The 26,469-nt window shown below is 44.0% G+C and overlaps 2 protein-coding genes, 1 long non-coding RNA gene and 1 other non-coding gene across 14 annotated transcripts in view; 2 read left to right on the top strand and 2 right to left on the bottom strand.

Annotated features, from left to right (window-relative positions):
* The window catches only part of ST3GAL4 (ST3 beta-galactoside alpha-2,3-sialyltransferase 4), a 76,930-nt gene extending 76,537 nt beyond the window's left edge, over positions 1–393 (bottom strand). For 2 of the 6 annotated variants that reach the window (XM_039254869.1, XM_039254868.1), the window contains exon 1: positions 25–390. In XM_039254869.1, coding sequence (XP_039110800.1) covers positions 25–225 — 201 coding nt within the window. In that variant the 5' untranslated portion in view covers positions 226–390. Of the gene's footprint in view, positions 1–24 lie in introns of all 6 variants that reach the window. The other 4 variants (XM_039254866.1, XM_039254865.1, XM_039254870.1 and 1 more) reach the window with 4 other exon arrangements.
* Positions 1–756, top strand: LOC120247109. Its single transcript, XR_005532224.1, has 2 exons — positions 1–98; positions 462–756. It is a non-coding gene; the product is annotated as an uncharacterized LOC120247109 (long non-coding RNA).
* On the bottom strand, positions 735–26,416 carry LOC120247108 (TIR domain containing adaptor protein). Of its 6 annotated transcripts, XR_005532223.1 has the most exons (6): positions 26,291–26,415; positions 14,008–14,139; positions 11,093–11,251; positions 8,744–9,354; positions 7,639–8,187; positions 735–803 (listed from the first exon to the last, which is right to left on the bottom strand). XR_005532223.1 is itself a non-coding variant. In XM_039254881.1 (5 exons), the coding sequence occupies exons 3-5, from the start codon at positions 11,157–11,159 to the stop codon at positions 8,110–8,112; spliced, it is 756 nt and encodes a 251-aa protein (XP_039110812.1). In that variant the 5' UTR covers positions 11,160–11,251; positions 14,008–14,139; positions 26,291–26,415; the 3' UTR covers positions 7,077–8,109. The 6 variants fall into 6 exon arrangements, 5 of the variants coding, with proteins under 5 accessions (XP_039110812.1, XP_039110816.1, XP_039110813.1 ...); XM_039254881.1 differs by lacking the exon at positions 735–803 and having other exon boundaries at positions 7,077–8,187; XM_039254885.1 differs by lacking the exon at positions 735–803 and having other exon boundaries at positions 7,077–8,187; positions 8,758–9,354; positions 26,291–26,410.
* Positions 23,591–23,675, top strand: TRNAR-UCG. The gene has a single exon. It is a non-coding gene; the product is annotated as a tRNA-Arg (tRNA).
* Positions 26,417–26,469: the final 53 nt, after the last annotated feature.

Below are 26,469 nucleotides of genomic sequence, written 5' to 3' on the forward strand. Positions count from 1 at the left end.
CCGCCCAGGGCTGCCGGATGGTACCTTCCCGTGGAGAAAAATGATTTTGTCCCGCGCGGACTCCCGCAGCACTTTTTTCACTCTAAAGCCGGAGAACGGTAAGCGCACAGGAGCGGAGGTACCATTCTCAACGCCCGCTTCCTTTTCCTCCGTATTGGCAGCTTCCGCCTCCTCGGCGTCCAGTTCGCGCTTTCTCTTGCTGGGTAGAGTCGCTATGTCCGCCATGCTTCCCGGTCGGAGCCGTGCGCCTGCGCAAACCGCAGCCGCGGCCCCGCCCTTCTCGGCGCTCGGGCCGCCGCGCTTCTCTCCTCCGCGAGGGCGCGACCACTGCAACTTCCGGAGTGCTCCGCGGGGAAGCGGGCGGTAGTCCCAGCTCTAGGGAACTTCGGGCCGCAGATTCCTGCGATCTGTCCGCAAGGAGTGTTTTAAAGTCACTGTTCTTTGTTCCCTCGCGCCGGCAGGCCCGAGTTGAGGCTGGTGCTGAGGAAGAGAAAAGAAGGCAGCGAGTCTCTAACCAGGCCGCCTAATGATGGAGGCGGCACTCCCCGCCGCCCTGGGTGCCAGATTCGGAAAACACCCTTTGGACTCTGTGGATGCTTTGACACCTGACACACCGTGGGTTGAATACTGACGTTTTTATTAAGAATTATACCAACATTGCTTAGCGTGGAAGGAATGTTTCTGAAACAGATCTGTTGAGCCAATCTTCTTGTTCGATTTTTTGTAAGAGAGCCATTAAATCATTTCCATTGTTCACCCATTTTCCATCCATTTTCATTTCACAGAAATTTTCTTGTTCAGTGCTGAAAAGAAAGGTAAGTGAACAGGGCAGAAATGCATATCTATCACCTGCTTTTCTACCAGGCTGGGGACTTCTCCCCGCTGTATTACCTCGTTTACCCATAAGTCTGCTATGCTATTCCAGAGATGTGATTTGCATCTAGAATATAAATCATCTGTCACAGTGTCTTTGCTTTTTTTTAACATAAGTTTTTTACTTATAATTTCTTCCTTTTTTAAAAAAATTTTTAATGTTTATTTGCTTTTGAGAGAGTGTGCACACACACAAGCTGGGGAGGGGCAGAGAGAGAGAGGGAGACCCAGAATCTGAAGTAGGCTCCAGGCTCTGAGCCATCAGCACAGAGCGCCTTGCAGGTCTCCAACTCACAGACCGACAGATCAAGACCTGAGCGGAAGTTGGATGCTTAACCAACTGAACCGTCTATTTCTCCCTTTGTAAGTTTCCTTTGTGGCTATTTTTTCTGGCTAGTCCTTTTGACAGATTAGATAATTTGACAGATAAGAATTTTGTCAAATTTAGTCCACCAAAAATTGTGCTATTTTTGCTAATGTCACTTTTTTTTTTTTACAAATAGTTTATTGTCAAATTAGTTTCCACATAACACTCAGTGCTCATCCCCACAAGTGTCCTCCTCCATGCCCTGCTAATGTCACTTTTGAGGTGTTTTTTTTTTTTCCAGACTAATGGTAGAGGTAGTTTTTGTAGTTTTCAGTTAGTAAATAATGAAGTATACTGTATGTCAATGACAGTTTAATTTGGGATTATTTCTACCAGAAATACTATTATGAGTTGGAGGAAAGGCTTATTGTTCTCTGAAGTAGAGACAGTTAGTAAGGGCATCTTAGGATCTGGAATAGTTATCTTCAGCCAAAAACATGCTGCTTGTCCACAAGTTTCCTGGATAACATCCCCCACCTTTTGGGAATATAAAGTAGGAAGTCATAAACTGTGTGCAAGATTAGAGCAAAATGTCTTTGGGGGTAAATGGCAATAGCAAACCTGTTCAAAAATCTTATGAAAATTTCTAGGTATGCGTACTCTTTCTTTCCCTTTTCTCCCCTCTTTCCCACCTCATACTCCCCCCACACACCCGTCTCCCCTACTTTCTCCTTCTCCTTCTCACTTCTTTGAGCAGAGTAACTATGTTTTAACAAAAAGAGCCCTGAATCGGGAGTCATGAATCTGGCTCCAGCACTGACCAGCTGTGCAACTTTGGGAAAGTCACTTACCCTCTCTAGGCTTCCATTTTCTATGTGCCAGACACTGTGTACCTTGGACAAGACAGGGGAGATCTCTACTCTCATAGAATTCACATTCGAATGAAGTAAACAAATGTAACTTTAGATAATGACTGTTATTTATAGAATGAAAGAGGACAATGTGATAGAGCCTGGGAATAGGGAAGAGATAAGGTGATCACAGGTGGCTTCTTAGGAGGTGACAATGCGCGGAGACTGGAATGATGAAAAGGAACCAGCCAGGTAAAGAGACCAGGGAAAGTGTATTTCAGGCAGAGATGTCAGACGCTGAAGACCCTAAAGCAGCAATGAGCTTGACATTGTTTTGGAAACAAAATTGGCTCTTGTGGCTGGAATATAGCAAGCAGAGAAGAGATATAAAATGAAGTTTTAGATTTATTCACTAGAAGCAAATTCATCAACACCAATGTAACTTTTATTTAAATATCCATTAAGGTCAAAATTCCACTCCTAGGAAGTCCTGGCTGAAGGAAAGAATGAACTAGGAAGCCTCAACCACCAAAGGATCTCTCAGAACCAGACAGCGGAGTGCCGCAGACCTTTATGGTAGCACACAAGTCTTTGCTTGGCACAGAAGCATTTGTCTGTTGATGATTTTTTTAGTTCCTCTTGTTTGGAAACATTAGAAGGCATTGCACTGTCCCACCTAATAGCCACTAGCCATATGTAGATATTTACATTTAAATTAATTAGAATTAAATAAATTAAAAATTCACTTCCTTGGTCATACTGCCATTTTTCAAGTGCCTGATAGCCTCTTATGGCTACTGGTAATCACATTGGCCAGCAGAGATGTGGATTGTTTGTACCATCGCAGAAAGTTTCACTGCTATATTAGAAGGCTATTACTGGAAAGCCCTTGTCTGTCTATAAGCATCAGTCCTTCAGTCTTGTTGAGAAAGCTCAAAGCCTCCCAAATCTTGTTTTTATTTTAAAGACTAAACATTTCCATTTCAGGCCTTATGATAGACAAGATATCCTAAAAACAGATCAGCTAAAGACACCTGACTGTTCTGGGTGCAAAATTTAAAACATCCACTTGGTTACATTGCTGCTGTCTTAATAAAATTTTCAGCAATGAAAACTGTGGGAACATGAATCTAAAATGACAAGTGGACACTGAAGCTTAAGTTCTAAGAGTGATTGCTCATTTCTGGAAATCTGGAGCCTCGGGCTTTCAATGTGATGTTTAAAGCACAAGGAGGCTTGTGCATGGTGAGGGATTGGAAGAGAGCATGGTGAAAGGGTCAGCTATTAAAAACTAAACAAAAGCTATCCCTTTAAAGGGGACAAGATACTTACATTTATCTGCCTCAACATCTGGATGTGGGGGGAAGAAAAAAAATCCCCTGAATATTCATAACCACAGGCCAGTCTTCATGCAGGTTTAGAACTCAGGTTTGTTCTGTCTACATGATCCAGGACATTGAAATTGAAAACTTATTCAGGCTGGTTTTGTGTTTTTCGTTGACTGTTTATGCTAAATTGACTCCAGAAGAAATGGAAAATCTAAATAGATCTGTAACTCTTTAAGACATTGAAATTGTAGTTTTAAATCTTCCCATAAAAAAAGCTAGGCCTGGGGGCACCCGGGTGATTCAGTCGGTGCCCCTGGGTGGTTCAGTCAGTTGAGCGTCGGACTTCAGCTCAGGTCATGATCTCACGGTTTGTGGGTTTGAGCCCCGCATCAGGCTTTGTGCTGACAGCTCAGAGCCTTCTTCAGATTCTGTGTCTCCCTCTTGCTCTGCCCCTCCCCCACTCACACTTTTTCTCTCAAAAATAAACATTAAAAATGTTTTTAAAAAGAAAATACTAGGGCCCAATGGATTGGCAGAGTTTACTCAACATTCAAGGAACAACAAATTCCAAGCTTAAAAAAAAAGGGACCACTCCCCAGCTATTTTTTAAATGAAGAATGATTGACATACACTATCGTATTAGTTTCAGGTATGCAACAAAGTGACTTGATATTTATATACATTACAAAATGGTCACCATTGTAAGTCTAGTTACTGTCACCCTGCAAAGTTGTTAGCAATATTATTGACTGTATTCCCTATGCTTTACATTATATCCCTTTGTCTCTTTTATTTTATAACTGGCAAATTGTACCTCTTAATCCCCTTCACCCATTTCATCTACTCCCCAACTATTTTATAAAGCTGGTGTAACCTTGGTAACACAACCAGAGAGGCATACTACAAGAAAAGACAATTATGGGCCTGTTCTACATAGGAACAGATAAAAAGCTCTAAAGAAAATATTAGCAGTCTGAATCCTGTGATTTATAACAAAGGTAATGTATTCATCATGGCCAAATTGAGTTTACCCGGGAAATGTAAGGCTGGCTTAACATTAGAAAGTCTAATGTTAGGGGCACCTGGCTGGCTCAGTTAGTTGAGCATGCGACTCTTGACCTCAGGCTCATAAGTTCAAGCCCCATGTTGGGCATGGGGCCTACTTAAAAACAAACAAACAAGGGCACCTGGGTGACTTAGTTGCTTAAGCGTCCAACTTCCGCTCAGGTCATGATCTCAACAGTTCAGGAGTTCGAGCGCTGTGTTGGGCACTGTGCTCACGGCAGAGCCCGCTTTGGATTCTCTGTCTCCCTCTCTCTCTGCCCCTTCCCTGCTCATGCTGTCTCAAAAACAAATAAACATTTAAAAACAAAAATTAAAGCATAAATGAGACAAAGGTGGCTGCTGTTGTCACATTCAAAACTTTGCTGGTTGTCCTAGGCAGCACAGAAAGACAAGGAACTAAAGTGTTTTTGTTTTGCAAATTATATGATTGTCTTTATAGAAACCCAGCAAAATCTATGGTCTTATAAGTAGTTCAGCAGGTTGCTTAATATTAGATCAATATGCAAAATGTAATCCTTTCTATCGGTAGTAGATAAAAAATATAAAAATACCATTTATAATGGCAATAGAAAATATGAAGTATTAAATCTAGTAAAATAAAGGAATAAAGTAAAATATGAAGGAATAAATCTAGTAAAAGTGACTGACCAAAATAGAAAAGATTATAAAATTTTATTGAAATACATTTAAAGATCTCAATAATGGAGACATACCATTTTTATGGAGAGAAAAATTGAAAATAAGAAAAATCAATTCTTCTCAATCTCTCAACTCAGTATAAGCCTAGTAAAAATACTAATAGACATCAAGACTTTTATTTAATTGTTTATTTATTTTATTTTTGAGAGAGAGCGAACGTGAGTGGGGGAGGGGCAGAGAGAGACAGAGAATCCAAAGCAGACTCCGTACTGCCAGTGCAAAGCCCAACATGGGGCTCAAACTCACGAACCGTGATATCACGACTTGAGCTGAAGTCAGATGCTTAACTGACTGAGTCACCCAGGTGTCCCGTGACTTCCTTAAAAGCCATAGTAAGTGAGCCAGTGTGTCACTGATGCAGGGATTCACAAACACAGAGGACACCCCCACATATGACAATATAATGGCAGCAGTGACATCACAGTCAGCGGGAGGAAAGGATGGACTCTAGTCTGTAAAGAGGGGCCATTCAAATGGGAAGAAGAAATTGGACCTTTGATTTATAAGCCAAGAGTACGCCAACAAAAACACAAACAAAGCATCCTGGTGGATTAAAGACCTAAATTGTGAAAGAGCTCCGGAAGAAAATAAAGGAATAGGGAAGGGGTTCCTAAATAAGATACAAAAACACAGACTATGAAGTAATAGGTAAAAGTTTTTATATTAAAAAATGAAATGTTCTCATCTTTAAAAGATACATTTTTTAAAAAACTTATAAAAACATACATAGTTTAATATGTAGGAATAAAATAATGCCTGGGATTTGCTTCACAGGGATCTGAGGGGGAGGGATGAGTAGGGTGATTGTTGATAGGAGCTTAGCTCTGAGCTGGTAATTGTTGAAGCCAGATGATGGGTATATGGGTATTCGTCAAATTTTTCTCTTCGGTTTATGACATACATAGAGTTTCTCACACACACACACACACACACACAAGGCTAAAAAGAAAAAAAGGATACCAGTTTTCACCCACCAGCTCAACTAATATTTTCCAATCTGATAATCCCAAGTGTTAGTAAGAACATGAAAAAGTGGGAAATCTTAACACACCAATGGTGGGAACACACATTGACACAACCAGTTTGGCAGAAAATTTGGCATTTTCTACCCAGACTGAAGATGTGTATTTACTGCCCAGCTGTTCCCCATCTAGGCTAAGTCCTAGAAAATCTTGCTCATGGAAACATGCACAAAAATGTTCATAAACTCATTGTTTTTACTAGCAACAAATGGCAAACAAACCAAATGTCTGTTTGTAAAGGAACGTGTGACTAGTGGTATATTTACATAAGAGAGCCATAGTGAGTTCCTGGTATTACATGCATCCGCATGGATAAATCTTACCATGTGGTTAAAAAAAAGAATATGTTGGGACGCCTGGGTGGCTTAGTCGGTTAAGCGTCCGACTTTTGCTTAGGTCATGATCTCGCGGTTCGTGGGTTCGGGCCCCGTGTCGGGCTCTGTGCTGACTGCCAGCTCAGAGCCTGGAGCCTGTTTCAGTCTGTGACTCCCTCTCTCTCTGACCCTCCCCTGCTCACGCTGTCTCTCTCTCTCTCCTAGAAATAAATAAAACATTAAAAAAAAAAAGAATATGTAGAATATGGACATTATAATATCATAAATACAGTACAAAACCATGGAAAAGCAAATATGTTCTCGCGGATGTATAAGTGAAAAGCTAACAATGATAAATTCACAATTCAGAAGGGTGATCACGTCTGCCGGGAGAAGAGAGGAGATGTAATTAAAGGCACAAAGGGAGCACCATAGGGATTGTAAGGTTTAGCTGCTTAAGCTGAGTAGAAGGTACACGAGTGTACATTATATTCTTCAGTCTTTTTGCATGTAATAAAATAATGCATAATGAAAATAGAAATTTTTTTCACAACATATACAAATGGCAAATCATTTTACACCTGAAACTAATGATAATATATTAATTATATCATATATATACATGTATATGTGTGTGTGTATGTATGTGTGTGTGCATGTATATATTCGTATATGTGTGAATTTTTTCCAGTAAAGGGAAGGGACATGGTAGGGGGAAGCGAGGGAAGAGGCACAAAAGCATACATCAGGGGAATATATTAGAAATTCATTTCGGTTCAACACCAGACTCCTTGAGAACAGGTGAATGAAACCCTGTCCTACAGCCCAGAGTCATCTGCCACAAGAAGACAGCTCATCTCTCTATCTCCAGTGCAGATGTAAAGCAGCTTGTAAAAAAAAAACGTGGGTTCTGGTCCGACCTTTGATGAGGCCCCCAGGAGTCGAAGCCTCGGTGGGTGGGCTCCTGACCCAGGTGTAGGATCTGAGCTTTTCCTTGCCCCCACCACCTGCTCCCCGCCACCTCCTGTCTATTCAGAATGGCTCCTGTGTGTGTCTTAATGACATGTGTGCAATAAAAATACAGTACGGTGCTGAACGCATCTTTCACGTAGTTTTCTGAAGTGAACAGCGTCCCTGGGAAAGAGAAGGGCGGTAGTGTGAGTGTGAAGGACTCGGTACCTGTTGCTTTCTCCTGATGCCAGGCAAATGGGGACGCCATCCCCGCTGAAGCATGCGGTCTAGGCTTTGAGCTCATGAATCAGGTAGATGACCTCTTCAGGGGGAGGCCGTCTCTGTACCGGTACTCGGTTCCAGGGCAAGATGTAGGCCTGTGCCAGGCTTCATGTGTCCAGTTGGGCACAAGGCAAAACACTGGTGATCATCTTGGTATCAGCACCTCCCACCGCCTACACTGTCTGTCCTCCCCATGGCCTTCCTGGGAAGTCCCCAGTTTCCTCATGCCTTCCTTGGGGGAAGTCCCCAGCTACCCATGGCCTTCGTGGGGGAGTCCCCAGCTACCCCATGGCCTTCCTGGGGAGCCCACAGCAATGGGTGCCTGATGGGCAGTCTGAGGCCAGGATCACATACAAAGTGCTACTGACTGGTTCTTATGCCCTGTCGCAGCTGCCAGAATCCGAGGCCCTGGGCTCTCTAACTTGATTTCCAGCTTTGCTCCAACTTTCTGGATCCCATGGTGATAGAAAAAGTGTCAGCTGATGGTCTGCAGATCTGAAAGGGACCAAACAGAATGACAGGGCTTGTCACCCTTCCCAAACCCCAGCATCTGTTTCCGGCAGTGGGCCCTGCCTCTTTGGCTCTTCTACCTTTCTATCTACTTTACTTCCAAACCCACTGTAATGGAAAGCCCCCCACCCCCAGATACACAATTCTTTCCTAGTATTTTGCACCACTATCCCTCCTGGCATTTTCCCGGGTCTCAGGGGACATCTCCAACCTGATTTAAGAGAGAGAAACTATTAATACCTAATACTATTAACACCTATAATGATAATGGCTATTTATTGAAGACTTGATAGGTTAGGCCCTGCCTCTTAGGAGTACTTTACATGTGCCAGCCCATAGCCTGAACACTTGTTTAGTGTATATACTCATTTAGGTATACTGTCCTCAGTATCCCAGTGGGGAAACCCAAGTACAGAGGGGCCAAATAACTGCCACGCTTTTCCAGAACCTGCATCTTGAGCTACTGAGTTATGGTGGCTGTCCCCTAAAAGCCAAAGCGGAGCAGATGCTGTGGCTGAGCCACCATCCCATTCTCCCTTACCCCTAATAGCTTACAACGCATGACAGCTTCCTTGACTTGGCGAAAGCCACCGTCCGGGCCCCGGCCGTCCACGAAGTACATGAATCGGAGCTCAGCAGGGTAGGCGGCTCTGGTGAGGCCCGACATCAAGGGGATGGTGCGGCCCTCCGCCCCAGGAGCCTCAGTCAGGGCCTGCAGCATCTGGTACCTGCACCACGGGTCCCGCAGGAAGCCCGGCGTGATGAGCAGCACACGGCAGTGACTGCTACTCAGTGCCTGGCACAGCTCGGACACGATGGCGCCGCCTGGCGTCGCGTCCCGGAGCTGCAGGAAGCAGCGCAGGCTGGAGGCGCTGCCTTCCAGGTAGGAGACCAGCTCCTGGGCGACCGCCAGATCCTCCTCGCTGTGGCACACACACACATCATAGTCCTTGCTCCAGCGGCCGCCGCTGCCACTGCTGCTGCTGCTGCTGGCGCCCACGTGTGTCGGTGGGGGGGTGGGAGACGAGGTTGAGCTGAGGCCCAGGTGCTGGGTGTCCTCCTGGGAGCTTGGTGGTGAGACATCACTGGAGGGGCTTTCCGAGGATTCCAGCATCCTCTTGGGCCTCTTCGACAGGGTCTGCCTGAACCAGTCTGTGGGCAGAGAAACACGGCTCAGGCATGGGATTCTCACGGGCTGCCCTGGACAGAGGACCCCACATGTGTCAGGTCCAGCCCACCGCCCTGCCCCGGCCAACATGCCACCTGACTCTCAGAGACCTACTGCTCTGCTGTTCTGTACATCCTTCAGGACTGGCCTTAAAGGTCCCGTTATCTTTAAAGGTTTGGGAAGTCATAAAAACTCTGGCCCTTTTATGAGTCATGAGAATGTAATGTACAACATACGGACTATAGTGAATAATACTGCATTCGAGATTTGAAAGTTGCTGAGAGGAAACCTTACAAGTTCTCATCACGAGAAAAAAAAGTTCTACAATTATGAATGGTAACAGATGTTAACTAGACTTCCGGTGATCATTTCACAATATATACAAATACTGAATCATTATGTTGTACACTTGAAGCTAACATAATGTATGTCAATTATACATCAATAACTAAATTTAAAAAAAAAAACCTTTTGTATAACAAGATGAAACTAAAAAAAGGGAAAGGAAAGAACTCTGGCTAATTCACCAGCCTGATTAGGAAAGAAGGCTGTGCCCTATTCCAGGCCCTTCGGTTTCTGGTACTCTCAGCTTACGCTACCCAGAACTTCCCACTAGCGCTCACTAGCCAACCATCTGCTTGCTAGTTTGTAAGTAGAGCTGTGGTAAACTGGTAAGAATCAGTCGCTCCCAAACCCACTTTCTGCACTGAGGGGAGGTTGATTTAGATTAAGGTGGGCAACCTGTTATAGGACAGAAAGAGGGCTGGGACTGGCATCTGTTTGGCCCTGAGAAATCCCAGATGGTTGCTAAGTGGTAAAACAAAAGCATGGCGGAGGATTGCTGCTCACAGCTCTTGAAGAGCACAGAGGCTAGTGATTCACAGCCCACACGTCAGAGCCAGGCATAGATTTGATTGTGGACTTACAGCTTGCTTTCTATATGAACCTAAGCAAGTCAGTCTGTGTCCATTTCCTCATCTGTAAAATGGTATACATGCTGCCAAAGCGAGCACTCCTCATCTGTAAAATGGATTCATTTTAATTGTTGTTGAAGATTAACTGAGATAAGGCAGTGTCTGGTATATTGTAAGTATTCCATAATGATACCAGCTTTTTAAAAAATTGTTTTTAAATATTTATTTATTTCTGAGAGACAGTGTGAGCAGGGAAGGAGCAGAGAAAGAAGGAGACACAGAATCTGAACCAGGCTCCAAGCTCTGAGCTATCAGCCCAGAGCCCGATGGGGGGCTTGAATGCACAAACTGCGAGATCATGACCTGAGCCGAAGTTAGACGCTCAGCCAACTGAGCCACATAGGTGCCTCTCCAGCTTTTGAAAGGGACAGAAAGTTTAATGTTCTAGAGATTAATGTGTTTTCTCACTCTGCCTGGCTCCTTCCTCTGAATGGTTCTGAAAGACTTAGACAACAAGAAACACAATGCTAGATGCTCGGCACAATGGTTTCCAGGTTAGGAAATGCGCTGAGCATGCATGGAAAAGCTGTGAGCCCAAAGGACTGAAGGTTCTATGATGTGTGCCTCTCCTTACTCACCACAAAACATCTGGGCTCCGAGATCAAGGAAGGACCTCTCCATCTTCAGCCTCCCCAGCATTTCCTGCTGTGTTTGGGCTAGGCAGCCCATCCACCTTGCCTACTAGAATACTTATGACTACACTCATAGCTGTGAACCAGAGCGGAATTAGGAGTCTGTTTCCACTCACCAGCTATCTTGCCCAGAGGCTTCTTGGATCGGGAGTGAGGAGCTGAGAAGGAGGTTGATGATGCCATGGTATCAGGCTCAAAACTAACCCCATGAGTCCAGGCATTGGTAAAGTGGGAGAAGGGAGGGGACTCAGTCTTGACCTTATGGAACAGCCATCCTATAAGAGACAGAGAGAGAGGATCACAAACACTGTACTTCCCTTACTCCTAGTCCCAGTGTGTAGGCCTTAGATGTTCTCTCCTAATGCCCAACAGAGGCTCAATCTCTCTAGCCCTCACCCCTATCCCTTATCCACCACTGTCATTGGAGCTGACTTCCAGAAGAACCCAGGTCTATGTGATGTGGCGAGACTTACAGAGTAGGAGCGCAGCCTTGACCAGTTGAGGAACTGCCCTGGAATGTGGGGAAGAGTGGCTGGCAAGAAGCCATGGGGAAGGATTTCCTGTGTCGGGGGTGGAGGGGGAGATGGCCTTGGAGTAGGAGGACCCAGGACTCGCAGGAGCATAGCTAGATCACTCTCAAGTCATCCTAAATACCCCCAGAAATCAACCTGAAGACTGGCAGAGCAAACTCCACAACTAAAGGAGGAGAAGAGGCCACAGTGAAGAATAGGAAGCGTGGAGATGTGGTTTGGTCGGGGGGGGGGGGCGGGGGGGGGATCCTGGCTGCTGCAGAGGGGAGGGGACCACAGGTGCTGAGAAGTGAGAAGTGTGTGAGAGAGAGCAGCACTAGGAGATGCGCGCAAGGGGGCAAGGAGAACGTTTCCCCCAAAGCCATTGGCTAGGGAAGCAAGACAGCTGAATTTCATGAGATTTTGCAATCAGAGGGGCTTAGAGGCTGGAGCTGTGAAGGTTGGAGGGCCTGGCTGGGAGGGAGCCGGAGGGCGCGCTACCCTACTCCCAGCAGGGTGGTAAGCAGGAGAGCAATAGGGAACCACGCTCTGAAGAGGGCCTGGGGCTCTCAGGAGAAATTATTGCTCTTCTCCTGGGAGGCAGTTCACGGAGAGAGCGTTCCTGGAACAAAGGAGCCAGCCTGCACCGTTTCCCTCCCCCCTGTACCTAAGCACAAACATGAAACCACTAGGGGAGGCAGCCCAGAGGGACACTGGCTGCCTAACCTGCTTATCTCATCCCTGATCTCCCGCTCTCCCCCCCGCTCTCTGGTGGGGCTTCCCATCTCTGCAAGCATGTCTCAGTCCCAGCACGGGGGGCAGAGGGCCCCTCCTCCGGAAGACCAGCACAAACCTCTGCCCACACCACATTTCCTGACCAGACAGTTCTGCCGGGCTTCGGCTCTATTAGAAGGAGTATCAGGTCTCATTTATCTTTATTTTTTGTTTTTTAATGTTTTATTTATTTCTAGGGGAGAGAGAGACAGCGTGAGCAGGGGAGGGTCGGAGAGAGGGAGTCACAGACTGAAACAGTCTCCAGGCTCTGAGCTGGCAGTCAGCACAGAGCCCGACGCGGGGCCCGAACCCACAAACCACGAGATCATGACCTAAGTGAAAGTCGGACGCTTAACCGACTAAGCCACCCAGGCGCCCCTATCAGGTCCCATTTAACAAGCAGACCAGAGCACACCTAGTTACAACTTGCCACGTTCAGGTCAGGGACTGAACACTGGCCACTGCAGGCAAGGAGAGCTGTAGACAACTGGCCTGAAGGATAATAGCAGCCAAAACACAGCAGCACAGTGCATGTAGCACACACCTGAGACCGTCCCTAAAGCCCCAGGCCCTGGGCACTCCATGACCTCTTCTTCATAAGGCCATTGCTTTCAGGAGCCGCAGACATAACCTGCTTTTCTCACCCAGAGAAGAAGGCAGAGACTTAGATAAAATATGAAGATGGAGGAATTTATCCCAAATGAAAGAACAAAATAAGGCCAGAGCCAGAGATCTAAGAAAAAGAGGAATAAGTAACCTGTTTGATGGATAATTTAAAGTCATGCTCATAAGAATGCTCAGTAGACTTGAGGAAAAAATGAAAAACTTCAAGGAGACCCTTATCATAGAGATAAGAGTTAAAAAAGAATCAGAGATTTTAAAAAGTGCTATAAATGAGATTAAAAACAGGCTTGATGCAATGAACAGCAGGATGGAAGAAGCAATGAACAGCAGGATGGAAGAAGCATAAAAACAAATTAGTGACCTAGAAGATAAAGTAGCAAAAGTAATCAAGCCAAACAAAAGAGAGAAAAAAGGATTATGCAAAACAAGAATAGATTTATGGATCTCAGTGACTTCATCAAACATAATAACATTCATATTATAGGGATCTCAGAGGGAGAAGAGAGAGAAAAGGAAGCAGAAAATATATTTGAAGAAACGGGCTGACAACTTCCCTAATCTGGGGAAGGAAACATATGCAGACCCAGGAGGCACAGAGAATCCCCAACAAAACTAACAGAAGGATATCCACACCAAGACATGTTATAATTAAACTAGCAAAATATAATAATAAGGAAACATCTTAAAAGCAGCAAGACAAAAGAAGATGGTTACTTATAAGGGAAAACCCATAGGCTAGCAGCAGATTTTTCAGCACAAACTCTGCAAGCCAGAAGGCACGATACATTCAGAGAGCTGAGTGGGAAAAATCTCCAGCCAAGAATACTCCAACCAGCAAGGCTAACATTCAAAATAGAAGAAGTAGGTTTTACAAACAAGAACTTCCCGTGTCAATGCTGAGATGGGCGAAAGGACAGTTGCTCTTTGGACAACGAATTATTATCCAGGTAGGCAGATGCTGAATGGCAGAGAGAGGGCACATGCAAGAAACCTTGGGAGATTTTTCCTCCCTTCCCTTGAAAGACTCCTTCCATCCACCTACCCATTCGAACACCCATGCATCCCTCTCTCCCCTGCTTCCTCCCTTCCTTCCCCTCTCCCTGAGCTAGTGTCACATAGCTTACCTCCCTTGGTAAGGTAGTGTCACATGGCGGTGAAGTCTACAGATTCTGCAGGTAGAATGCCTGGATGCTTGCCTCTTGTTAACTGTGGCCTTTGGCAAGCTACTTAATCTTGCTAAGCTTCAGCTTCTCCATCTGTGAAATGAAAATAAAACTAGAACTGCTCAGCTTTAGAAGACCACATGAGATATGTTACATAAAGTGCTAATGGTTCATGGCATATCATGTTCAGAAAATAGTGTGGGTTAGCATGTATTTAAAATAATCTAGATATCAGAGGGATATGTGATGTTCACAGTTTCGAAGACTGAATATTGTAATCAATTTTCCCCAAACTAATCTTAAGATCAGTGTTATCCAAATTCTGGAATTTGGGGAGCGGGGGCCGAGGGGATTGTCAAACTACTTCTAAACTTAAGTGGAAATGCAAAGGACTTAGAAGCTCTTCAATGGGCAGTTTGCTTTGTTTCCTTCCCACCACAATGACCAGGATGCCCGTGATGGTGGAGGCTCTGTCTGGGAGGACACTGTGTGGAATGAAGCCCTCCCTCACCTGAGATGGAGCCACAGTGTTCCGGTGACACTTCTGCACATGGAGGGCTGGGGGAGAATGGGGCTCTAGAGCTGGAGCAGTGGGCAGAGGCTTGTTTTCTCACTCCAGCCTATCCGCAGAGGTCAAAGCAGACCCCTGGGAACTCCAGAAACAGCTTGTTCTATGAAACACACTGTTAGAAGTTTCCAAATTGAAAGAATGTTATTCGCTATTGAGGATGCTGCTCTGTTCCTGCTAAATGTGGAACACTTTTATGCCAACCCAGTGACTATCAGACAACATACTGATGATTCAGGAAACTGTATGAAAGTACAAAACAGAGAGAGAGAGAGAGAGAGAGAGAGAGATCTTAAACCCCTGCAGCAAGGGGGCAGAAAGAAGTAGAACAGGCACAGAAACCAGAGACATATGGAAAGAGACAAGCAGCTGGCTGCTAAGCTAGCCAAGGGGACACAAAAAGGTGAACTCAGGCATGTATACGTGGCTCTTTTCCTACCTCGTATTCTTTGGATTTCAGACAGCCGAGTGGTGCACTGAAGTTGAGCTACTGCCTGATAACTACTGAGTTTGGAATCCTTGTCCAGGTCTGGGGTTGCTGTCCCTCAACATCTTCATTTTAACCAATCAAGATGTCCTTTCTCTCCCCCAGTAGTAGACATAATGTGTCTGGGGTTTTATATTAAAATTATAATTATTAATTATATTTTAAATTAATATATTTATTAATTATATTATAATTACATATATAATTACAATATAAATTATATATTATTAATTATATTAAAATTCATTTTGTGGCCTTGATATACTTATAAACTAAAGAATCATTTGATATTTTTAATGATAGCTAAAAGGTTAGAAATTAACATCATACTTGGCTTCCCTGGGGAATTCTACCAGACATTTAAAACACAATTAATCCCAATTCTTCTCAAGCTATTCCAAAAAATAGAAATCGAAGGAAAACTCCCGGACTCATTTTATGAAGCCAGCATCACTCTGATTCCCAAGCCAGACAGAGATCCAGCAAAAAAAGAGAACTACAGGCCAATATCCTTGATGAATACGGATGCAAAAATCCTCAACAAGATCCTTGCAAATCGAATCCAGCAGCATATAAAAAGAATCATCCACCAAGATCAAGTGGGATTCATTCCTGGGTTACAGGGCTGGTTCAACATTCGCAAATCAATCAATGTGATACATCATATCAATAAAAGAAAAGATAAAAACCATATGATCCTGTCAATAGATGCAGAAAAAGCATTTGACAAAATACAGCATCCCTTCTTAATAAAGACTCTCGAGAAAGTTGGGATAGAAGGAACCTACTTAAACATCATCAAAGCCATCTATGAGAAGCCTTCAGCTAACATCATCCTCAACGGGGAAAAACTGAGAGCTTTCCCCCTGAGATCAGGAACACGACAGGGATGTCCACTCTCACCACTGTTGTTTAACATAGTGCTGGAAGTCCTAGCATCAGCCATCAGACAACAAAAGGAAATCAAAGGCATCAGAATTGGCAAAGAGGAAGTCAAACTTTCACTCTTCGCAGATGACATGATACTCTACATAGAAAACCCGACAGACTCCACCAGAAGCCTACTAGAACTGATCCAAGAATTCAGCCAAGTTGCAGGGTACAAAATCAACGTACAGAAATCGGTTGCATTTTTATACACCAATAATGAAGCAACAGAAAGAGAAATCAAGAAACTGATCCCATTCACAATTGCACAAAAAACCATAAAATACCTCGGAATAAACCTAACCAAGGATACAAGAGATCTGTATGATGAAAACTATAGAAAACTTATGAAGGAAATTGAAGAAGACACAAAGAAATGGAAAAACATTCCATGCTCATGGATAGGAAGAATAAATATAGTTAAGATGTCATTACTACCTAAAGCACTCTACACATTCAATGCAATTCCAATCAAAATTGCACCAGCATACTTCTCAAAACTAGAACAAACTATCCAAAAATTTGTATGGAACCACAAAAGACCCCGAATAGCCAAAGTAATACTGAAAAATAAAACCAAAACGGGAGGTATCACCATCCCAGACTTCAGCCTCTACTACAAAGCTGTCATCCTCAAGACAGTATGGTATTGGCACAAAAACAGACACATAGACCAATGGAACAGAATTGAGAACTCAGAAGTGGACCCAAAAGTATACAGCCAACTGATCTTTGACAAAGCAGGAAAGAATATCCAATGGAAAAAAGACAGCCTTTTTAACAGATGGTGTTGGGAGAACTGGACAGCAACATGCAGAAGAATGAAACTAGATCATTTTCTCACACCATGCACAAAAATCAACTCAAAATGGATAAAGGACCTGAACGTGAGACAGGAAACTATCAACACCCTAGAGGAGAAAGCAGGAAACAACCTCCTTGACCTCCACCGCAGCAACTTCTTACTTGACACATCCCCAAAAGCAAGGGAATCAAGAGCAAAAATAAACTGTTGGGACCTCATCAAGATTAAAAGCTTCTGCACAGCCAAGGAAACAACCCAGAAAATTAATAGGCAACCAACGGAATGGGAAAAGATAGTTGCAAATGACATATCAGATAAAGGGTTAATATCCAGAATCTATAAGGAACTCACCAAACTACACGCCCGAAAAACAAACAACCCAGTGAAGAAATGGGCAGAAGACATGAACAGACACTTCTCCAAAGAGGACATCCAGATGGCCAACAGACACATGAAACGATGCTCAGCATCCCTCCTCATCAGGGAAATACAAATCAAAACCACACTGAGATACCACCTCACGCCAGTCAGAGTGGCTAAAATGAGCAAATCAGAGAACTCTAGATGCTGGCGAGGATGTGGAGAAACGGGCACCCTCCTACACTGTTGGTGGGAATGTAAACTGGTACAGCCCCTCTGGAAAACAGTGTGGAGGTTCCTCAGGAAACTAACAATAGAACTCCCTTATGACCCAGCAATAGCACTGCTAGGAATTTACCCAAGGGATACAGAAATGCTGAGGCATAGGAGCACATGTACCCCAGTGTTCATAGCAGCACTCTCAACAATAGCTAAAACATGGAAAGAGCCTAAGTGTCCATCAATGGACAAATGGATCAAGAAGATGTGGTTTATCTATACCATGGAATACTACATGGCAATGAGAAACAATGAAATCCGGCCATGTGTAGCAACATGGATGGGCCTTGATGGTGTTATGCTGAGCGAAATAAGTCAGGCAGAGAAGGACAAATATCATATGTTTGCATGTATAGGAGGATTAGGAGGAACTTAACTGAGGATCAAGGGGGAGAAGAAGGGGGGAAATGGTGGGGGAAAGGGAGAAAGCAAACCATGAGAGACTCTTGAATGCTGACAAAAACTGAGGACTGATGGATGTGGGGTGGAGGGAGGGATGGGCATGGAGGAGGACACTTGTGGGGATGAGCACTGGGTGTTATGTGGAAACTAATTTGACAATAAACTATTTGTAAAAAAAAAAAATAATGCAAAAAAAATAAAAGTGAAAATAAATTTCTAGAATCTCAGAAAAAAAAAGAAATTAACATCATACTTTAATCTTAAACAGATGTAAATATAAAAGTTTCAGTTTCTCATTTTATGGCATGACTCGCCCTTTTGGCAATTCATGCTGATTTTTGGTAATTGCCTCCTTTCACTGCTTGGTTAAGAAATCCAATTGCCCAACAGCACATGTCACTGTAAGTGGGTTGGTATAAGCCCTTTGACTAATGTTATGGAAAAGTTTAAACACAGGAAATAGCAGCATCTTTGACATAGGAGAATTCAGCAAGATGGCAGACAAGTTCCATTAACCTTATACACTGTGAACTTCCTGGAATCTAACCCTCTATTACACCTTCCTTGTTCTCTTTCAGTTCTTGTGCAGCTGAAATTGTGGGGCTATCACACTTAAATATGCTTTAATCTTTACAAGATTTAGTACTAGTAATATATATTGAGATACAGGAGAACTTGTCAAACAGATGAGAATATAACGAACCCAAATCTCCAAATGGAGGGTCTGATCACTAGCTCTGTCTATTCAGGGACTTGTGTGCTCTTACGTGTAGCCACTTTTCCTTGTGCTTTTTAAAAAATTCATAAAAGGATACACACCTAAATACCCACTTTGTAGGTAATTACAAAGTCTTGATTTAAAAAATTAGTGAAAACTTCTTTTTAAAAAGCAACAGTATGACACCTTTAGTGCTTTTTATTTTTATTTTTTAAGTTTATTTAACTTAAAGTTAAGAGTGTGTGTGAGCAAGGGGGAAACGAAGAGGGAAGGAGGAGGGAGGGAGGGAATCTCAAGCAGTCTCCATGCTGTCAGCACAGAGCCCGATGCAGGGCTCGAACTCACAAACCATGAGATCATGACATGAGCCAAAGTCAAGAGTTGGACACTCAACCAACTGAGCCACCCAGGCACCCCCCCCCTTTAGTGTTTTTTAGAACGTTTTTGCAATGTTCTATGTAGAATGTGTGGAAAATATTGTGAAGTTTCACTGTACAAAATACAGAGTGTATTAAGTATTATCCAATATCCTATTGGGTCTCCAATATCTGTTAATATAGGAAATGTACTGAAACATAGGAAAACATATGATTAGGATATGTATCTTACATTTCTGTTAGGTTGGAATCACTTTCTGTGGTGGACAGGATAATAATAGTCCCTGAAAGATGTCCATATCCTAATCCTTAGAACCAGTGAATATGCTACCTTGCATGGCAGAAATAGACTTTGCAGATTAGATTAAGGATCTTGATGGTCGCCTGGGTGGCCCAGTCAGTTAAGCATCTGACTCTTGATTTTGGCTCCAATCATGATCTCACAGTTGGTGAGGTAGAGCCGGGTGTTGGGCTCTGTGCTGATGGTGCGGAGCCTACTTGGGATTCCCTCTCTCTGCCCCTCCCTTGCTCTCTCTCTCTCTCCCTCAAAATAAATAAATAAATAAATAAATAAATAAATAAATATTGGGGGGGAAAGGATCTTGAGATGTGAAGAGTATCCTGGATTACCCTAGAGAACTCAATGTAATCACAAGGGTCCTTATAAGAGGAAGGCGGGAGGGGTGGGGTTAGAGGAGAAGTGACAACAGAAGCAGAAGTTGGTGTGACGCGTGGCCACGGGCAGGGAACGAAGGCAGCCTTTAGGAGCTGGAAAAGGCAAGTGCATGGGTTTTTCTCAAGAGCATCCCGAAGAACATAGCCTTGTCAGTCCACTTTAGCCTTCCGATTGCCACCGCTGTAAGGTAATAAATGTGTGTTGTATTAAGCCACTAAGTTCTTGGTGATTTGTTACAGAAGCAGCAGGAAGCTACTGCACTATCCTTGATTGTATGCCAGGCCGGTGAATGGAGCAAGCACTGAATCTGAGTGCTAAAGATGGGTCTGTTTGAAGGTTTAAATTGTTTGAAAGAGCTTTTCACTTCTTTGATGAATAAATTATCATTACACTTCCCTTGATTTTGACTTTAAGAACGCTGGTTTCAAAGGCTAGTTTTGCTTCTCAAACATTTGCCAAAACACTTGTCGGACAGGATTTGTTAGGACTTTCAGGACACTGCCACTTAAAAGTGCTCAATTTAATGGGCCACCTGGGAGACTCAGTCGGATGAGCATCCAACTCTTGATTTCAGCTCAGGTCACGTGCTCACTTAAACACACACACACACACACACACACACACACACACACACACACAGTTGAGCTCCATTTCAAGCTCTACATTGAGCCCACATCACTCTCTGCACTAAACATGGAGACTGAGTAAGATTCTCTCCCTCTCCTCCCCCCCTACTTGCATGCTGTCTCTCTAAAAGGAAACAAAACAACAATAAAGTGCTCAATTAAGTTGCTAATAGCTTGACAGACATAATATTGTGTTTCTAAGAGTGGTTTATATAGTAGTTACTTTATATATGATGTGTACTTCTGTACACGCATTTGTAAGTGTATATATATGCTATGTATATTTACTATATAAGATGTGTACATGTGAGGCACCTGGCTGGCTCAGCTGGTAGAGTATGCGACTCTTACTCTTGAGGTCATGAGTTTGAGCCCCACACAGGGTGTAAAGAGTTCTTTAAAAAAGGATATTAAAAAGATATGTAAATGTGAATGTAGCATATATGTGAATAGCGATGTGTGTTTAAGTCCTAACTCAGCAGACTGGAGAGAGACTCCCATTCTGACTTTGAAGAATTTACCAGCCGTGTCGTGAGGCCAATGTCAAGAAATTGCAGGCAGCCTCTAGAAGCTGAGTGATCCCTACAAGTAACCTGCAAAAGAGAAGTGATCTCCAGCTGAGAGCCAGCAAGAAGGCAGACCTCAATCTCAGAACTGCAAGGAGATGAATTCTGCCAATAAAGAACAAGCTGAGGGAGCCTGGTAGTGGATCTTTCCCCATTTCAATCCCTGGTGGCTCTTGCAGCTCTAGCTAATACCCGGAGGGGAGCCTGGTGAGACCCCAGCAGGACCATCAGCCAGGCCTGGCCCGGGCCCTTGACCCACAGAAACTATGAGATAATAAATAGGTGTTGGCTTAAAATGCTGAACTTGCAGTCATTTGTTATCCAGCCCAGAAAACAAACACAAGGACTAACAGCAATGACAGTTTAAAATGCCAGTTCCTGTGCCTCATCCCAAATCTACTGAATGAAATCCCTGGGTGTACAACTTGGGACACTGATTCTTAAACAAGTACCCTCGGATCCTGATGCACCTGCAAAGATTGGTCTAGCGAGTTAACATCGGTGGTTCTCAAACCAAGCTGCATATCATTATCACCTAGAGAGCTTTTAAAAAGTATGGTACTCTTGGAAAATCTTATTCAGAATTTCAGGAACGGGGCCCAAGAATTTGTACTTTTGAAGAGCTGCCCAGGAAATCTTGACAGAAGGAAATACTAGTCTCAGTGTATATCGTTACTTATAAGCAGTGAAATGATTAAAGGTAGGCCAGACAATCTTGGGATTGAATTTGTGAAATAAATTCCAAACTACTGATTTTGCTATAAAGTCAAATTTAAGATGGAACTCTAGGTGCGCCTGGGTGGCTCAGTCAGTTAAGCGTCCAACTTCAGCTCAGGTCATGATCTCACCATTCCAGAGTTCAAGCCCCACGTTGGGCTTTGTGCTGACAGCTCAGAGCCTGCGGCCTGCTTCAGATTCTGTATCTCCCTCTCTCGGTCCCTCCCCTGCTCACACTCTGTCTCTCTCTCTCAAAAATAAATACACATTAAAAAAAAAAAATACGATGGAACTCTAGCAGGCAAAAAACAGTCATACAATTCTGGTTGATTAACTTAAGCCTTATGACCTGTGGTTTTTGGGGGGTTTTTTGCTTTTTTGTTTTTTTAATGTTTATTTATTTTGGAGAGAGGGGGAGAGAAAAAGGGAGAGGGGCAGAGAGAGAGGGAGACACAGAATCCGAAGCAGTCTCCAGGCTCCAAGCTGTCAGCACAGAGCACGAGAGATGCGGGGCTCGAACTCAAAAACCATGAGATCATGACCTGAGCCGAAGTCAGACACTCAACCAACTGAGCCACCTAGGGGCTCCTGACCTGTTTTAAAACAAATCATGTTTACAGAATATATAGCAAGGCCCATATGCTTTCAGCACTATATTTTGTAAATTTGGAAGGCTTTCAAAATGCCAAAAAGGTATATGTGTGTGTGTGTGTGTGTGTGTGTGTGTGTGTATAAAAGCACCTGTTTTTAAAAATTTAATTATAAGTCAAAAATATTCTAACTGGTTATTCGAGTCTAAAACTTTAGCTGAAGTTTGGCTATATGGAAATATATCTTCCTGATCAAACCTGATTGGGAAACATAATTAATAATGTATTTTGCAAAAAGTAGCAAATCAGTCTTTGGAGAACATCAGTTTCTTAGTTTTAAAAAATTCTCTTTGTTTTGAAACTATATCATATAGGTACTAAAGCTCATTTTAACTAAAATGACATGAATTTATTTTGTATTTACTTTGCTGTAGATCTGATGTAAATATGCAGGCACTGAATGTAATATAGATTGTGTCAGCAGTAAACTGGTAGATGGATACAGTTTACAAATTATGCCAATTATATACCCTTTTACATTAGGACTCTACGGAACTTACAAAATGACTACTTTCTATATATTTTTTAAAAGGCCTTGGGAGGTGTAGTCAAATAAAAAAATACCTAAGATCTTAAAGAAGAGCAATGCTGAGAGCTTCCACCACCAGAATGGACACTGTAAAGCAACAACTAAGGCAGCATGCTAATGGTACCCAAGGACAGACAGATGATGGAAGAACAGGGTGTCCGGAAACAGACCCACATTTCTGGGGTCTCCTGAGTTATGGCAAGGCTGACACCGCCATGCAGTGGAGAAAACCGTCTTTTTAACAGACGGTGCTGTGTCAATTTCGATAGCCTTGTGGAAAAAAATAAATTTGACCCTATTTCACACCATAAAAAACTTAATTTCAAGTAGATAGACATTAGAATAACAAAAAAACTTTTATTTATTTATCTATTAATGTGTATTTATTTTTGAGAGATACAGAGAGCAAGCGGGGGAGGGCAGAGAGAGAGAGAGAGAGACACAGAATCTGAAACAGGCTCCGGGCTCCGAGCTGTTAGCACAGAGCCCAACATGCTGCTTGAACTCACCACCTGTGAGATCATGACCTGAGCCTAAGTCAGACGCTTAACCAACTGAGCCACCCAGGCGCCCCAACAATAAAACTTTTAGAGGAGAATATAGGACATTCTTTCTGACTTTATCTTCTGATTATTTAAAATTGTGATAGGGGCACCTGGGTAGCTCAGTAGGTTAAGCATCAGACTTTGGCTCAGGTCATGATCTCATGATTCGTGAGTTCGAGCCCTGCATTGGGCTCTGTGCTATCATGCAGAGCCCGCTTTGGATCCTCTGTCTCTTGTGCTCTCTGCCCCTTCTCCACACACTCTCTCTCTGTCTCTCAAAAATAAACATTAAGAAAATAATAAAAATAGGGTGCCTGGGTGGCTCAGTTGGTTGAGTGTCTGACTTCGGCTCAGGTCATGATCTCATGGTTCATGGGTTCGAGCCCCATGTTGGGCTCTGTGCAGACAGCTCAGAGCCCGGAGCCTGCTTCGGATTCTGTGTCTCTGTCTCTCTCTGCGCCTCCCCTGCTCGCGCTCTGTCTCTGTCTCTCAAAATGAATAAATGTTTAAAAAAATTTTTAATAAAAAAATAAAATTGAGACATAATTGACATATAACATAATAGTCTCAGGTGCACAACATGGTGACTCAATATGTGTATATATTATGAAATGGTCACCACAATAAATCTAGCTAAAATCCATCACTACGTAATTACACATTTTTTTTCTTGTAACGAGAATAAATCCACTCTCCTAGCAACCTTCAAATACACAATACGGCTTTTTACTCTAGTTGCTATGGTGTAAATTTACATCCCCAGGATTTATTTATTTTATAACTGGAGTTTGTACCTTCTGACCACCTTCACTCATTTTGCCTACCCATCACCCGTTGGGGTAAATAAAGAGTTTTTCAACTGGCCATAAATAATTCAACCATCCAGAAAAAAAAAAAAAAGGTACCCTGGGCAACATTAAACTGAACTTCTGTTCATCAAAAGATATCGTTAAGGGGTGCCTGGGTGGCTCTCGGTTAAGCCTCCGACTTTGGCTCAGGTTATGATCTCACGGTTCGTGGGTTAGAGCCCCGTGTCGGGCTCTGTGCTGACAGCTAGCTCAGATCCTGGAGCCTGTTTCTGATCCTGTGTCTCCCTCTCTCTCTGACCCTCCCCTGCTCATGCTGTCTCTTTCTCAGAAATAAATAAAACATTAAAAAAAATTTTTTTAAGTCTTCTGACCCATTAAAAAAAAAAGACATCGTTAAGAGAGTGAAAAGGCAATCTCCTGAGAGAGAGAGAAAGACATTTTAAAAATACACATGCAATAAATGTTTCATAAGCAGAATATTTAAGAAGTCTTACAAACTAGTAAGAAAAAGAGACAAGCTACTGAAAAAAATGGGCAGAAGAATTGAACACTTCGCAAAAAGGCTATTATCCACATGCCCAACAGACACGTGAAAAGATGCAGATTCACTAGTTTTAAGAGGAATGCAAATTAACACCTCAGTGCAACACCACAGCCCAGGCACTGAGCAGAATGGCCATGATGAAAAAAAGGGATCATAATGCATATTGGCAAAGGTGTAGAGGAACAGGAACTCACACTGCTGATGGGAGCGCAAATTCGTACAACTGCTTGGGAAAACCATTTGCCACAAAACTATGCTATAGCTGAACGCACCCAGAGATTCCACTTAGGAACCTTCGCATCAGAACTGCTTCTTTATGTTCACCAAAAGACAAGCACGAGTATGCCTCATGGCACTATTTAAAACAACATCAACAACAAAAACAAAAAACCCAAACCCAAACAGGAAAAACAGGAAACAACCCATGTCTGTCAATCCAAGTATCCAGTAGAAAGTAGAAACAAATTGTGCTCTCTCTGTACAGTGCAAAATTATACGTCAGTTGAGAGTGAATTACTGCTAAGTGCAACATGGCCACACCTCCACACACTGTCCATTTGTCAAAAGTTCAAGGCCAAGTAAAACTATTTTATGATGTGAGAAGCCAGGATAATAGTTACCCTTAGGTGAAAGTAGCAATTGGAAGTGGACATGGAAGGCTTCTGGAGCGCTAGTGGTATTTTATTTATTCTGGATGCAGGTTGCATAGGAAATTCACTGTGTGAAAACCGGGTAAGCCGTAAACTTACGGAAACTTACAATTGTGCGCTTCTCTGTATGCAGGTCCTATTGCAATTTTTTTTTAAGTTAAAAAAGTTTAAAAATAGGGAGCCTGGTGACTCAGTCGGTTAAGGGGTTAAGCATCTGACTTCTGCTGTCAGCGCAGAGCCCATTTCAGATCCTCTGCCCCTCTCCTCAGAAATAAACATTCAAAAAAAAAGTTTAAAAAACAACCAACAACAAACTAGATGTGACTTTCCCCGACAGCCAGTCATTCCTGACCCTAGGCGCCCCCTGGCTCAGGTGACCTAGCTACCGCCCGCCTCCGGGCTGCCCCTGTCTCGGTGGCATTTACCAGGGAGAGTTGTAATTTCTAAATTACCAGTCCCCCGGGAGAGGACAGGGCTGCACCTTCCCTGCCCAAGGCTGTCACTCCAGCAGCGCACACGTAGCCCAGCCCTCGGGAGAGGTTCACGAAAGGAGTGCCTCCGTAGGTCACGACCCCTAACGAAAGCCGTCTCCTTGCCGAAACGGCCACACACCGACCCGGCAGAAGGGCAAAGACGGATGCGAGGAGACGGTGGTACAGACACTCTTTACAGTTAAAGATGGAAACAACCTGACCGAGCCGGGCTCTTCAACCCAAACTAAAGAGGGCGGGGGGGAGTTCGTTCCCTGCATGAACTCCTTTGCGACGGAGAAGGTGACAACTTTCTGGGAGAAGCCTCTTCACCCAGTGTCCGTGTTCAGGGTGCTGGAAGCAGCCCGGAAAGTGCAGGAGAGAGGAAGGCGGTGTCCCGGGCAAGGTGCCGCAGGGACCGGGCGAGTCCTGGAGGCACGGCCGGGGCACGGGGGTCCCGCAGTCCCCGGGGACCCTCCTCCGCCCCGCCCACCACCCCCGGCGCAGTGCCCAGTCCCCGCGTCCCAGCGAGCGCTCACCTGCGCGTGGGTGGCGGCCACCCCGCCGCGCGGCTGCTCCGGCTCCCGCGCGGTGCCGGCCACCCCGGCGAGGGGAAGTGCGGCGCGCAGGCCTCTGGCAGCGGCCGTCCGGCTCCCCGGCTCCCCCGGAAGCGGCGAGGCGGCCCGGCCCGCGGCCCCTCCTCCTCCCCGGCCCGCGC

The sequence above is a fragment of the Hyaena hyaena genome, unplaced genomic scaffold, assembly GCF_003009895.1.
Source record: "Hyaena hyaena isolate Hyena2069 unplaced genomic scaffold, ASM300989v1 scaffold_500, whole genome shotgun sequence".
NCBI classification, from domain to species: Eukaryota; Metazoa; Chordata; class Mammalia; order Carnivora; family Hyaenidae; genus Hyaena; species Hyaena hyaena.